Below are 13,653 nucleotides of genomic sequence, written 5' to 3'. Positions count from 1 at the left end.
GTGACATACCGATGGAAAGAGAGGAGACAAGAGGAGAATGAAGCCCTTGGCGCCGATCCGTCACTTGAGCTTTCGCCACAGTTCAAGACTGAAACTTGTCAACCTGTTCTTTCTTTGTGTGGTTATGTAAACATGTATCTTAACCTCCATTCAATTTTTGACGGCTCTGATCTACTGACAAAGTGTGGGTCAGGTCTATGAATGATTGCAGAACATGTGTTCTTTATGAAGTGCTCAAAGGCATCTTTATTACCCTCACCACGGAGACAGACTCGTTTTGGATGAACAATCAATTTATTATTTCTCCTTCTATTAATTTGACATGAGCGGATGTGTTTGTTTGAACAAGCGTGTTTTCCTCTACAGGAACATGATGTTGAGACCCCTTATGGGATGCTCCATGTGGTTATCCGTGGGGCGCCCAAAGGGAACAAGCCTGCTATCCTCACCTATCATGATGTGGGACTCAACCGTAAGTAGTGTGGATTTCTTCCTTGACAGATGTGCCAGTGATTTTCTTTTTGTATTTAATAAAGATGTTTTTGTGCTCGCTTCTCATGATAATTGGCTACATCGACAGCTGCTTTCATTCACACACAAACGCATGCAAATGCACAAAGTGAGAAATTCAAATCGCCATGATGACAGCTATGATAATGTGAAACACAAACAAGACAAGCAACACGTTTATTTTTCAAAGGTGAAAAAATGTTTTTTTTCTTTTCTGCAGAAACTCAATAATCTACATGTATTAAATATCTTTAATACATACACGTTTGAAATTTGAATTAGGGTCAGTGTACATTGTAGGTATAGATTGTCGTCGTAGGCCAATTTCCATACTAGCTGAAAGTAATAAATTCTTATTTGAAATTCTTTATGTGAACAAATGATTTGCATTTGATGATGTTGTTGTTCTCACGAAAAGCTAAACTGTGAGTTGAGATGTGGCCGTCCCGCTGTAAATGTAAATGTTCAAGGTCGCAGCAATGTGTACACTTGAAAAGACAGCGACCTATAACGTGACAAAAGACAGCAAGCCAGATGCAAAATATGATGAAAAGCAGGGTTGGTATCGACAAGAATAAAAATGTCAAAGGGGACACATGAACAAATGAGCGGGAAAAACAGTGATGGAAAGTAGGTCAGAAAAACATCCATGTCCTGTGGAGGGAGGCGGGGCGGAGCCAGCAGCAATGCAGATGCTTTATCCAGAGAGGTTGGGGGGTTGAGAATAGTGTGCTATAGTGGAAACGCCGCAGATCTGCCTCTTTGCTGTTTGTTCCTAAAGGTAATGGTAATCTTGGCATGAAAAGTAACCTCAAATGTACAAACATATCAAATTCGACCCCTGAATCAGTGGAGATTATAAAACATTGAAAAACGACATAGTTGACCGAAATACGCAGCAGAACGGATCAGATGATTGGCGTTCACAACCAGGCAATTTGAAAATACATTCATATTCATTTCCAGTATAACATAGTCCTGCCAGTAAATCGGTGAAATGGACATAAAAGGAAAACAAAAGAGGACCTGAATGTAAAAAGGAGAACATTTCCATTGATTCAGGGAATAGAAATGAGGTCACAGACCACAACTGCAAAATAATCCAGAGATGCATTTGTGTGTGGTGACAGGACTGCAGAGAATAGATGAGTAAAAGAGAGAGAGAGAGAGAGAGAGAGAGTAAAGAACCAGTGCTGAGGGAGAAAGTAGGTCATGGAGTCAGTGAAAGTGTAAACTGTAAATTGCTGATGGATAATTCAAAGAGAAAAAATTCTCACCTCTTGTATGTCCATATGCAGCTTAGATGTTCTCGGCTACGGCATTGAATGGGACCAAATGACATGTATTGTACCTGGAGTAAAAAAGAAAGACTCAGTGTGCCCGGAGCTTCCTCTATTTTCCGTCGGTAACCCAGATGTCAGGCTAATTAAACCATTTAATTAACGCTGCTCCATTCAAGCCGAAGGATACGATGTTTCTGCATGGTTTCACCGAGTCTGACATGCATGCAGGCTCAAAGCAGGCCAACCAAAGGCAATAGAGAGGGGGGACGCATGGAGGGCTGACATCTATTATACAAACCACATTCCACTGAAGTTGGGATGTTGTGTTTGACATAAATCAAAACAGAATGCAATGATTTGCAAGTCATGTTCAATCTATATTTGACTGGATACAATACAGAGGCAAGATATTTCATGTTCAACCAGCTAAATTTTATTGTGTTTCGCAAATAATCGTTAATTTAGTATTTTTGGGCTGTAACACGTTCCAAAAAAAAAGCAGGGACAGCGTCATGTTTACCGCTGTGTTACATCACCTTTTCTTTAAACAGCATTCAATCAACATTTGGTCACTAATTGTTGAAGCTTCGTAGGTGGAATTCTTTCCCATTCTTGCGTGATGCACAGCTTTAGCGCTTCAAAAGGCCGAGGTCTCCATTGTTGTATTTTACGCTTCATGAAACGCCACATTTTCAATGGGATACAGGTCTGGACTGCAGGCAGACCAGGCTTTTTCTCCAATCCACACTGTTGTAACAATTTCAGAATGTGGTTTGGCATTGGCTTTCTGAAATAAGCAAGGGCGTCCATGCAAAATATGTTACTTGGATGGCAGCAAATGTTTCTCCAAAACCTGTATGTAGCTTTCAGCCAAAATGGCGCGTTCACAGATGTGCAAGATACCCATGTCACTGGCACTAACACAGCCTCATACCATCACAGATGCTATCTTTTGAATTTTGTGTCCATAACAGTCTGGATGATTCTTTTCCTCTTTAGCCGGCAGGGCACGACGTCCACAATTTTCAACAAAAATTTGAAATGTGGATTCATTAGACCACAGAACACTTTTCGACTTTGTATCAGTCCATCTTAGATGAGCTTGGGCCGAGAGAAGCCGGCGATGTTCCCGGGTGTTGTTGATAAATAGCTTTTGCATAGCCTAGTTTTTTAAGTTAAACTTGCGGGTACAGCACCGAACCATATTTACGGACATCATTTTTTATTTTAAGTGTTCCTGAGCCCCTCACATATTGATGGCGGTTTTTGATGAGGTATCACCTGAGGTATTGAAAGTTTCAGGCATTCAATGCTGGTTTGAGGTCTTGCCGCTTCTGAAGAAATGCGGTGATTTCTTCAGATTCTCTGAACCTTGTGGAATATTGTCTTTCAATTATTATCGCGCGCAGTTGTTCACACCTTTACCCATCTTTCCCTGTGAATGATTGAGCAATTCAGGTAAGCTCCGTTTCGACCCAATTGTAGCACCTACCTGTTCCCAGTTAGCCTGTTCACCTGTGGGATGTTTCAAACAGGAGTTTGACTCAACCTTTTCTGTTTTTTTGCCACTTGTCCCAGCTTTTTTGGAACCTTCTTCCAGGCGTAAAATTCAACGTTCATGATTATTTGCTCTAAATGACATTTATCAATTTGAAGATTAAATATCTTGTCTTTGTTGTGTATTCAATTAAATATAGGTCAAAGATAATTCGCAACTTATTGTATTTAATATTATTGTTAAAACCACTGTAACATTACACAGTTTGCATTAGCGCTGTACTTAAGCACAGAAAACAAAAACCAAAAAAAAATCTGATTGTTGTGTAACCAGCCTGCCACTAAATAAGCCTGACACTCACTCACATTGCTGATTCGAAAACAAGTAGTTGAAAGGGAAGTCAACTCTCACATTTTTTTGGACAAGAATATGTTCTATGCAGTCACACTAGTCTCTAAAAACGGAATTCTCATTCATATTGCATATGTGGAATATGAGTTGAATTCGCTTCGGAAAACAGGTGAGCCGCAAGTAGTCGTTGCCCTGAACAACTGTGATGCCATTTTCAGCTGACAGAAATTTGCAAAATGGACACCCCCTGGGACAGTTAAAAAAAAAAAAGGGTGGCTTTTGCTGCTTAAATCATATTCCACAAACACAGTATGAATCAGAATGCCGTGTTTAGGCTAGTGAAGGTGCATAAAACATATTACTGTCAAGAAAATATTTGGGTTGACTTCCCCTCGAACCAGGTCACAGAATCAAAATTGAAAACGGGATCGCATTCCTCGGCTCATCAGACTGCAATCTGCTTTTTCTTTCCCTCCTGCAGACAAATTATGCTTCAATTCTTTCTTCAATAATGAGGACATGCAGGAGATCACCAAGCACTTTGTGGTTTGCCATGTCGACGCTCCGGGGCAGCAGATTGGAGCGTCACAGTTGCCCCAAGGGTACAGTACATCAAAGCAGATTTGTACAAATATACGTATTGTACTTCATCCACTTTAATTAAGAAGAAAAAAACCACTCCATTTGGATTTAGACTGCTGGTTTGATCGACGAGTGACTCATGCAACAATTTTAAAGCTTCGTCACTGACATGGGGCTGTGGTCTTTACATGTCCTCCCCTTCCGCAGGTACCAGTATCCCACTATGGACCAGTTGGCGAGCATGCTGTCCACTGTGGTGCAGCATTTTGGGTTGGTGCACTTAAACATTTCATTCATACTGTACAACACCATGTTTTCGAGGCTTGCCGTTTACTGGGACATCGTGTCCTTGTTTTTCTGGCAAAGATGATCTACTCTATTTCTGTGCTGCGCTGCAGGAAATCTGTTCGTTAAAATGCCTTTGAGTTACACACTTGCACACACCCACAGACATACACGAGAGCCAGGATTACTTATTTGAAATTCACTCCCGTCTCCGGAATTGATCCAAGGCATGAAGTAGTGTTTCACATGACTTATTTAAATGTGTCATATTTAAATCCATTCATGTCGATTTTGGAGACGCAAACAGACTCGTCTTGTAAACGATGTCAGAAAGAGACACATGAGTACAAGTATGCAGTGTTGGCACGGGCAAGCTCGCCAAATGTCCCTCCACAACCCGCCTGCAGTATAGTCTTCTTGCAGAGATGCCAACTGTCACGGACAAATCTCAACGTGAAAGTTGTCAGAATTTCATATAAATAAGGAAGTATGTACGGTATGTGAAAATTGTGTAGTACAACGATGCATAACTACAATATTCAAAAGCTGACATCTATTGTGTCTTGAAAAAAAAACCCATTCACAATCATTGACCTGTTTTTAGATTCAAGAGTATCGTTGGGATTGGAGTCGGAGCTGGATCGTACATCCTGGCCAAGTTTGCTGTGAGTCCAATTCAGTTATTGTCGATACATTTGCGGTATTTCCTGAAAGTGAACCCCCAAAATGTTTCTGTATTTAGCTCATCTTCCCTGACCTGGTGGAGGGCTTGGTTCTGCTCAACATTGACCCCAATGGCAAAGGATGGATTGACTGGGCTGCCACAAAGGTACCTGACAGAATGTTTCCTGTGACTGATTTCGATTTCGAAACTGTGACACACACAACATAGGGATGTTTCGCAGGATACTGTTCATACCATGCAATATGCAATCCGCGTCTTTCCTCTAGCTGTCAGGACTGACGAGCACCCTGCCAGACACTGTCCTGCCACATCTTTTCAGTCAGGTATGTTGAGGAGTGCTTGTAGCGCAGCAGCCTTTTTCTCAAGAGCCAGAAAGCCATGAAGCTTTTTTTATTTGGATACAGGAGGAGCTGATGAACAACACAGAGCTGGTGCAGAGCTACCGGCAACAGATCAACAACACCATCAACCAGTTCAACCTGCAGCTTTTCTGGAACATGTACAACAGGTAGAATGCTGGTTCCATTATCGTTTCAAGACGTATGGATACGTTATCCTGGACGATTGAGCATCTCCACAGACAGCATGTTCATCATTATTATGACTTGTGATCTTCAACCTTCACTCTGAAGTCTTTCTGCCCTAAGCCCAACCCGCAGGTACTCTTCAGAGATAAAGCAACTGTCAAAGAGCATAATATTCGACTATTCTTGTCCTTTCTAGTCGGAGGGACTTGGAGATGAACCGCAGTGGGACTGTGCTGAATGCCAAAACCCTGAAGTAAGTCCAACACACCTGAATTTATTCTGGAATCAGTGGATGGAAATTTCATTTCCTTAATTCAGTCATAAAATAGTAGAAACGTCAGCGGCACAGTCACATTTATTTGATTTTTATGCGAAAATGATATTCAGAAAAATCAATGTGCACATTGACGAAGTCAAATGCTTTCAATAATTGGTGGGTTTGATGTAGGTGCCCGGTTATGTTGGTTGTGGGAGACAATGCCCCTGCTGAGGAAGGAGTGGTGAGTCCCATTTTTGTTCCCTCTCTACATTATCAAAAAAAAAAGAAAAAAATGCTTTTCCAATTGTCTCCTCGTCTAGCCCTCTTGAGGCATGACTCCTTTCTCAAGTAGATCTTTTGAGGAATCGTAACCGCAAACAATGCGGTAATTGTCTACATAATTTAATTTAACAACAGCATTAATGTACATACTGTATCATGAAAATGAGCACAGGTTGAGCTCTGGCTGCACAAGTTACAAAAGCGCAAAAACTATGTTATAAAATCAATCCCAAAATCTGACAAAACAAAACGAACGACACCACAGCACATCATCCATGCTAATATATTTTTAAATGAGGCACTGTTATTGTCCTGATGCATTGTTGTGAAATCATGAAAAAGTGACTGTGAAGATTTAGAGTTCTGAAGACGATTCAAGAAATGTCATCCTTGATTTTGCATCTAATGGGGCTGAATCGATATCAGGGACCACCTGTTTCCCACGCCCACCAGTCCCCATGAACCACACAAATAGCCTGCAGGCCATCGCTCACCGGTGATCGAACATTGCGATTTCCTAGGAATGTTATCGAAGTGATCATTTGGACATGTAAACACCTGCGTAGATTTATTGAAATAAAATGCTTATATTTATCCATTTCCTACCAAATCATTCTTGATCATGTTTGTGAGACATTAGCATGAACAATTGTCTTGACACAGAGGAAAATCATTAATTATGAACAAAGACAAATAATTCAAGGTCATTAGATCAAACATGTTATTTCAAACATGCGTATCAAATTGATGGCCTAATCAATAGCCAAGAAGTAGCTTTCAGTTTCAAAAAGGTTGATGATATATTGTTGATAAAAAAGCAATATTAGCACCAGTTGCATCGTAGTTGTCTTTTCACGCTTTTGTTCTTCTAGATTTCTGCTAGGTCTTAAAATGTTTGAAGAGCATTGAGTTTATGAATTTGGAATGACCTTACAAAGTCCTGCAAAAGTCTTGAATTTTGATGTGGGCTCTTGCAACTTCTCCGTGTCCCATTTCTCTTCAGTAGTGTCGTTTGTCATTTCACGTAAATATTGTTGTCATGTTTCGGTTTGTGACCAACAGGTGGCACTGTGGGGCTTTTCCCTGCAGCTGCACACCTGTTGGTCGTTAGGTAATTAGTGGCTTTAAAAGGACTCCCAGACCGAGCGCTCATGGTCGGGTCATTGTTTGCTCTTGGCTTCTGTCATGTTTGTTTGTTGCTGTTTGCTTGTTGATTGCTGCTGTCATGTTTTTGTTCCTGTGAGTTTTTTGCCACAGCCATGGTTTTGGTTTGTTCCTTTGGAATCTTTGTGTTTTCAGGACTTTGTTTGTTTAGGATTTAGTTTTCTGTGTTTTATCAATACACTTCTTCAAGTTCACCCTGCTCCTCCCTCCTGCCTGCTTTTTGGGGTCCACCACCACCGTGACAATTGTAGCCTAAATAAACGGGACGGAGGAGCGAATCATTGAGAATGCCACGCGGCACCGGTTGACAAATTGTGGTCAAAATACAACAAAAGTTCACTGAAGAGCATGCGCTACAACCCTACCACACACAGACGCTTTTTTTTTTTTAAACACCTCCTAGCCACACATTTCATACTACAGATATGGGGGCATGTAAAATTGACAAAGCTCGGTTTTGATGTCATTTTTTGTCGACAGCAAGTGTCAAACTGACCGACCCCCAGAAATGGATGAAAACGTGTCGATATTGCTGCTTAATTCATATTTCACAAACACAATATGAATCGGAATGCTGTGTTTAGTCTAGTCAGGGTGCACAGAATATATTGTGTAGAAAAACATTTAAGATGACTTCCTCTTTAAAAAAAGGGTTGGTCTAATATGGTTCACTTTTTGTGTTCTGTGCAATGTTATTCATGTTCGGATGGAAATGCAGTTCATGACTTCATTTCCTACCCAAAGCAAAGCAGACCAGTTAGACAGCCTGGATAAAACTCACCACAAGCATATACTTCCCTCTCATGCCTGTTTGTCCATTTGCTTGAGTGGGTGTCTGTTGCCTTTGTAAGTGTGTGTGCGTGCGTGCGTGCATGCATGCCTGAGTTCTGTTGGGGGCCAGATGGTCTCATTTTGACTCCGAGGGCTCTCAATTAGAAAAAGGTGCAAGTGCTGCGTAGATGTTTCTGCTCTATGCGGAAACTTAAATCAAACCTCTCGTATCAAAAGCAGGAGGAGTAAGATGCAGTCAAGCGCGGGGAGGGGGGGGGGGGCGAATGAGGCTGGATGTTGCTTCAGCAACTGCAGAATGACGGTGACATAAAAACGGCAAAAGAGGCAAAATGTAAAAAATAAATAAATTAATAAATTAAATGTATTTTTTTATGTGACTGATGGAGGTCATCTCCACTGATGTGAACAATTGAGGTAGTGTTTGCCTCTAAATATATCACAGTCCTTTACTTGAAATCAACAAAGGATGGGGGAGAGAAGGGAACATGGTAACGGATGCTAACAAACATGTTTTACTGTCTTCTGTATAAGATGGCATTTGAAATTCAAAAAATGATTTTGCAATCTATTTGGGGGATTTGGATTAAACTCAGCAGGATTCAGTGAGCAAAATCATGCCCTTCGCAAATAGCAATGTTTGTGTGTGTGTGTGTGTGTGTGTGGAATGAGTCATCACTGCGGCAGTATCTGGGTCACTCATATAGCCTCTTTTAATGGAGCGTACGCTGTTGATGTCGTCAATTCATTTGCAAAGCATTGTCTTTTTCAAAGTGACAGTTCAATCACAGCGATGTCAAACTTTTCTTGCGAATGAGGTTGCTTATTCTGTTGAACTTGGTCTCCAGGTTGAGTGCAACTCCAAGCTCGACCCAACCAACACCACCTTCCTAAAGGTAACCACAGCACATGCATATATGCGTGCATTATCTGAATCATAATGTACATGGAATGTGTAATCACGGCCACGATGGGCATCTGTTATTGTTTCTGTGACAAAAACATGAACAACTTTTTCATCGACTTAGAATTCCACTTTTACTCCACTGGAATTTAAATAACAGAATGAAATTAAAATCCAAGCATTTCATATCCGTTCTTGTAGTCATCATGCGCAGGATCAGAATCTTCAGCATCACTACTGCTTGTTTCTTTCAGCGAAATAATAACTGCCATTGTCAATTATAACCACATAATACTTAATTTATTGCCTTCAAATACTGGATTTATCCAAACATGCTGCATGAACACAATATGGTCAGAAGTTTTGGGGAATCATCGTGTTGCATATAAAAGTGGTCCTCAAACACTGTGGCCCGGCCACTTGTACTGAGCAGCACAGAAAAACAAAACAAAACATTTGTTTCCTGTGTGTGTGTGTGTGTGTGTGTGTGTGTGGATGTGTGTTGTGTGACCAAACACTTTTTTTTTTTAACCATAATTGGGGACATTTTTTTTTGTGGAGCAGGATGGGGCAGGTGTGAAAATTACCCTCTAATATTACAAATTTTTAATATTAAAAAATAATAATTCTGTCGAGGTGTCATAGATGATGCCGGCAGAAGTCCGTGATGGTAAAACTTGACGATACAAGCAGAAATTAAGTTAATGCATGAAGCCACCTCAAAGTGCAGAGCACTTTTCAGTTTCAGAGAACGTTTTTTCATGGCCATTTCTTTTTCTCATGACAGATGGCTGACTCTGGTGGACTCCCCCAGCTTACACAGGTAACACACTAACTCTGATCACCGAACATGATGCACTTCCTCAAATTCCTGAAGTTTCATGTGGTTGTCTTGTTTTCACAGCCTGGGAAGCTCACTGAAGCGTTCAAGTATTTCCTTCAAGGAATGGGCTACAGTAAGTATCCTGACCTCCAGTAACTGCCATAGGAAAGATTGTGTCTTTATTGCTGTCTTTTTTGTCACAATATGTTTGTAGAAATGCACCTTAGTGGCAGTATTCAGGATTTGAGGCCAGGTTTTGTTCAGAGAGACATACGTTGAATTAATGTTGGCCTCTGTCTCCCTTGCCCTGTTCTCTCAGTCGCTTATGTGAAGGATCGGAGGTTGAGTGGAGGGCCAGGTACTTCCTCCTCCACATTCACCTCTGACCTCTTACTGCTGCCCTGTATGATGCTCTTTTCAAACACGTATTTTGTTTGGTTTTTAATGCAATGTTTTGGGATGTTTCTGAACCTTTTATTATTTTTTTAAAATTGTCATTTTTTGGCATTTGCAAGACCTAAAGGCCCTCCATCTCTGAATATTTTTTCCTTGAGTGGAAAAATATACTGTCCTTTGTTTTCCTCCCCTCATCATGCCATTTCCAAAACTGCTCTTTGCATGGCCCTTAACTAGCTTTTGGCAAGGCCTTGCTGATTGCATTCATGACAAATGCAAATATGTTGAAGAACTTCCTATTGATAGCCATAAATATATCTCTCCATATAGATACATAATGTGTATTCATATACACTACTCACAAAAAGTTTGGGATATTTGGCGACAGTGACACAATATCATGAAAGTAGGACATTTGAATAGAAGAATGCACTGGTGAGTCCCTCATATCAAACAATTCATTGAAACAAAAGTTAACAACAATGGTGGGTATACCACAACAAAAAAATTAAATGTCTCAATAACTCATCATGTGCCCTTGCACATCAATTACAGCTTGACGACAACGTCTCATGCCGTTCACAAGTCGACTTATTGTCTGATGAGGCATCCCACTCTTCTTGAAGGACAGCCCTCGGGTCATTGAGGTTCTGGGGTGCAGAGCCTCTACATGTTGACTCAGCTGATCCGGGTGGTTTTCAGTTGGATTCAGGTCTGGAGAAAGTGCGAGCCATTCCATTTCCGGTACACCAGTCTCCAACAGCCATTCCCTGATGATGGGACTTCGATGAGCTGGAGCATTGTTGTCCATGAAGATGAAATTTGCGTCTTGTTCATGAAGAGGCACAACCACTGGATGAATAATGTTATTCAGGTAGTGTGGGATTGTCACAAAGCTTGTAACAACAGTGGCCGATGCATAGCGCTCTCCTTGATGTCTCCGACATCGTTGGTGGCCGTCATTTCCGCTCAATGTGAATCGACTTTCATCGGAGAACAGTGCTGAGGCCCACTGGTCCCTCATCCAGCATAAATGTTCCTTGGCCCATGCAAGACGTTGACGCTTGTGCCCGGTGGTGTGGCCAGGTACGCTTGCAGATCGTCTAGCACACAGACAACGCAAATGCTTTCGAATGGTCTGACGTGACACTTGGGTGCCTCTCACCTCCCTTAAACATGCCTGGAGTTGAGTGACATTCATCATCGGCATGGGATGTGACCAAAGGACGTCCACTTCTACATCTTTCTGTGACTCTTCCAGTCGCACTGCCTCTCCACCTGCTGATGTAACACCCTAAGCTTTTGTCTGATAACGTCCTGTTTGAAGCATCACAATGGCAAGGGACTCTTGATCCATTGTTACATGTCGTCTTGGTCTCATGATAATAATAATAATAAAAATATATTTTATTTATAAGCGCCTTTCAAGACACCCAAGGACACTTTACAATAACAAAAAAAACACAAAACAATACGGGTTGAGCAGCGGCAGCCAAACGCGCCGGTGTTCACTCAACCCGGAAGTCAGAAAGAAACCACAAGGGAGGGAGAGGGGGAGGAAAAAAAATAAACATGCTCGAATTATCCTCATTTTGAGGATAATTTGAGTTAGGCAAAAAACTCCTGCACAAGCATATGACAGTTACAACAGTTCACAAGACATAAACAATGAAGACGGTGATACAAGAGAGTGTATGAAGGAGGGGGTGATGGTGGGGGACGAGCTTCCATGCGTACTTTCATCAGGGGAAGGTCGAGATAGCAGATGTTGTTTTGGTAGCAGGCTGCCCAAGAATTTAAGACGGCCTTGAGTCTGTGGCTTATGTCTCTTTAGTGGCGTAGATCAGCCAAATCTGTGATATCTGTCAATATTTGAGCACGGATTCCAGTTTCTCCAAGTTCTTGACCATCTTGCAGAGACGCTCCAAAACCGCAACAGTTTGTGGTTGAGCACAGTCTGAGTCTGAGTGTTGGACATCCGCACTATGCCATCCTTAGACCGGCAGCCTCTTCACTTCCAATAGAGCCGCTCCCGTCGGTTGAATTTTGCGATAGATCAGGAAACTGCTAACACCAAATAGCAGCACACCTGTTATCGGAAGGCAGATAATGTAGATGTCATCCACATCCTCAACGGACAGTGTTGACAGGCACACCATTCTCCGCTTCCTCCAAGGATCTAGGGTGTACCCAGCAGCAAAAGTCCCCGAGGGGCAAGTAGGCTCCCCACTGCCTGCTCTTCTCGTCGAGAAAATGTTGTCGATGGCATCGAGAGACCAGCCAACCAATTCCATGTTTGTTTTTAGGATGAAAATACGACAGGAGGCTAGGAAAAGTCAGACAAAGACAGCACATGGACTGAGTGGCGAGCAGGGAAGGGGGGGGGGGGGGCAGGAGCAGAAAGCAAAAGCGTCCGCCTACGTCGAGAGCCAAGCAAGAAGTGAAAAAATAGTCAAAAATATGAGTGGCATGATGAGGACGACTGTTTAAACACTAGCTCAAATTGAACCAGGACATTTATTGGTCGATTCAAGGATCAAACAACTGTTGTGAATTTTGCTGTTAAGCTCCGAGTTAGAGAACAGCAGCTTGTGCAAAAAGTACTGAAACAATTCACAGTTGGACATGTGCATTTGAGGTCTCATGAAGTTAACCTGTAAAGGTTTGAATGCATTTTAGGCTCATCCTGATCTTTCACCCGAAAGCCAAATATCCTGGACTTTTTGTGAGTAGTGTAGTTTATACGTCAACACACAGGTGTCAAACTCAAGGCCCAAGGGCCAGATTTGGCCCACCACATCATGTAATGCGAGTCGCTAAAGCAAATCTAGTTTAATGTTCTGAAATTCAGTTTACACTGACACATCAAACCAATGTTTCTACAATCTGTTCCAAAATTGCTAATTGTCTTCACTTTTAATAACATTGATGTATTGCAATTTTTGTTGTTGTTACCAAACCACTCTGTTGTGCAGCTATAGTAATATGATGAGGCAGTTGTAAATTTCTGTGGTTTAATTGTGGCTCTATGAGGGAAACCACAACCAAAATGTGAGTTGCGACAAAAATAATTTTGACACTACTGCTTTACATGGTAATAATACCGTAAAGAAGAAAGCTGATTAATCGATCACACTTAAAGGAGTCATATGGTTTTCAAAGCACCTTAATTTAAAAAAAAAAAACCCCATAAGATTGCGCAAGTCTTTTCAGCAATGAGCTCCACACAATTCGAAAATAAAGCCAAGGCTCCTCAACTGCATGCTGCTCATAATGCATTTGTGACTAGACCGACAACACCAACTGCTACATTGC

The 13,653-nt window shown here is 41.6% G+C and overlaps 1 protein-coding gene across 6 annotated transcripts in view; it reads left to right on the top strand.

Annotated features, from left to right (window-relative positions):
- The window catches only part of ndrg4 (NDRG family member 4), a 65,801-nt gene that overhangs the window by 47,441 nt on the left and 4,707 nt on the right, over positions 1–13,653 (top strand). For 4 of the 6 annotated variants that reach the window (XM_086108367.1, XM_086108369.1, XM_086108372.1 and 1 more), the window contains 13 exons: positions 367–472; positions 4,124–4,244; positions 4,432–4,494; positions 5,114–5,174; positions 5,252–5,338; positions 5,461–5,517; positions 5,599–5,702; positions 5,918–5,974; positions 6,170–6,221; positions 9,064–9,111; positions 9,907–9,942; positions 10,024–10,075; positions 10,262–10,300. In XM_086108367.1, the coding sequence (XP_085964493.1) occupies positions 367–472; positions 4,124–4,244; positions 4,432–4,494; positions 5,114–5,174; positions 5,252–5,338; positions 5,461–5,517; positions 5,599–5,702; positions 5,918–5,974; positions 6,170–6,221; positions 9,064–9,111; positions 9,907–9,942; positions 10,024–10,075; positions 10,262–10,300 (883 nt within the window). The remainder of the gene's footprint in view (positions 1–366; positions 473–4,123; positions 4,245–4,431; positions 4,495–5,113; positions 5,175–5,251; positions 5,339–5,460; positions 5,518–5,598; positions 5,703–5,917; positions 5,975–6,169; positions 6,222–9,063; positions 9,112–9,906; positions 9,943–10,023; positions 10,076–10,261; positions 10,301–13,653) is intronic. The other 2 variants (XM_086108368.1, XM_086108371.1) reach the window with 1 other exon arrangement.

The sequence above is a fragment of the Hippocampus guttulatus genome, chromosome 4, assembly GCF_054856545.1.
Source record: "Hippocampus guttulatus isolate MCC_2025c chromosome 4, RoL_Hgut_1.0, whole genome shotgun sequence".
Lineage (NCBI taxonomy): Eukaryota > Metazoa > Chordata > Actinopteri > Syngnathiformes > Syngnathidae > Hippocampus > Hippocampus guttulatus.
The sequence above is the reverse complement of the archived record's forward strand: the minus strand, read 5'-3'. Positions and strand labels throughout refer to the sequence as shown.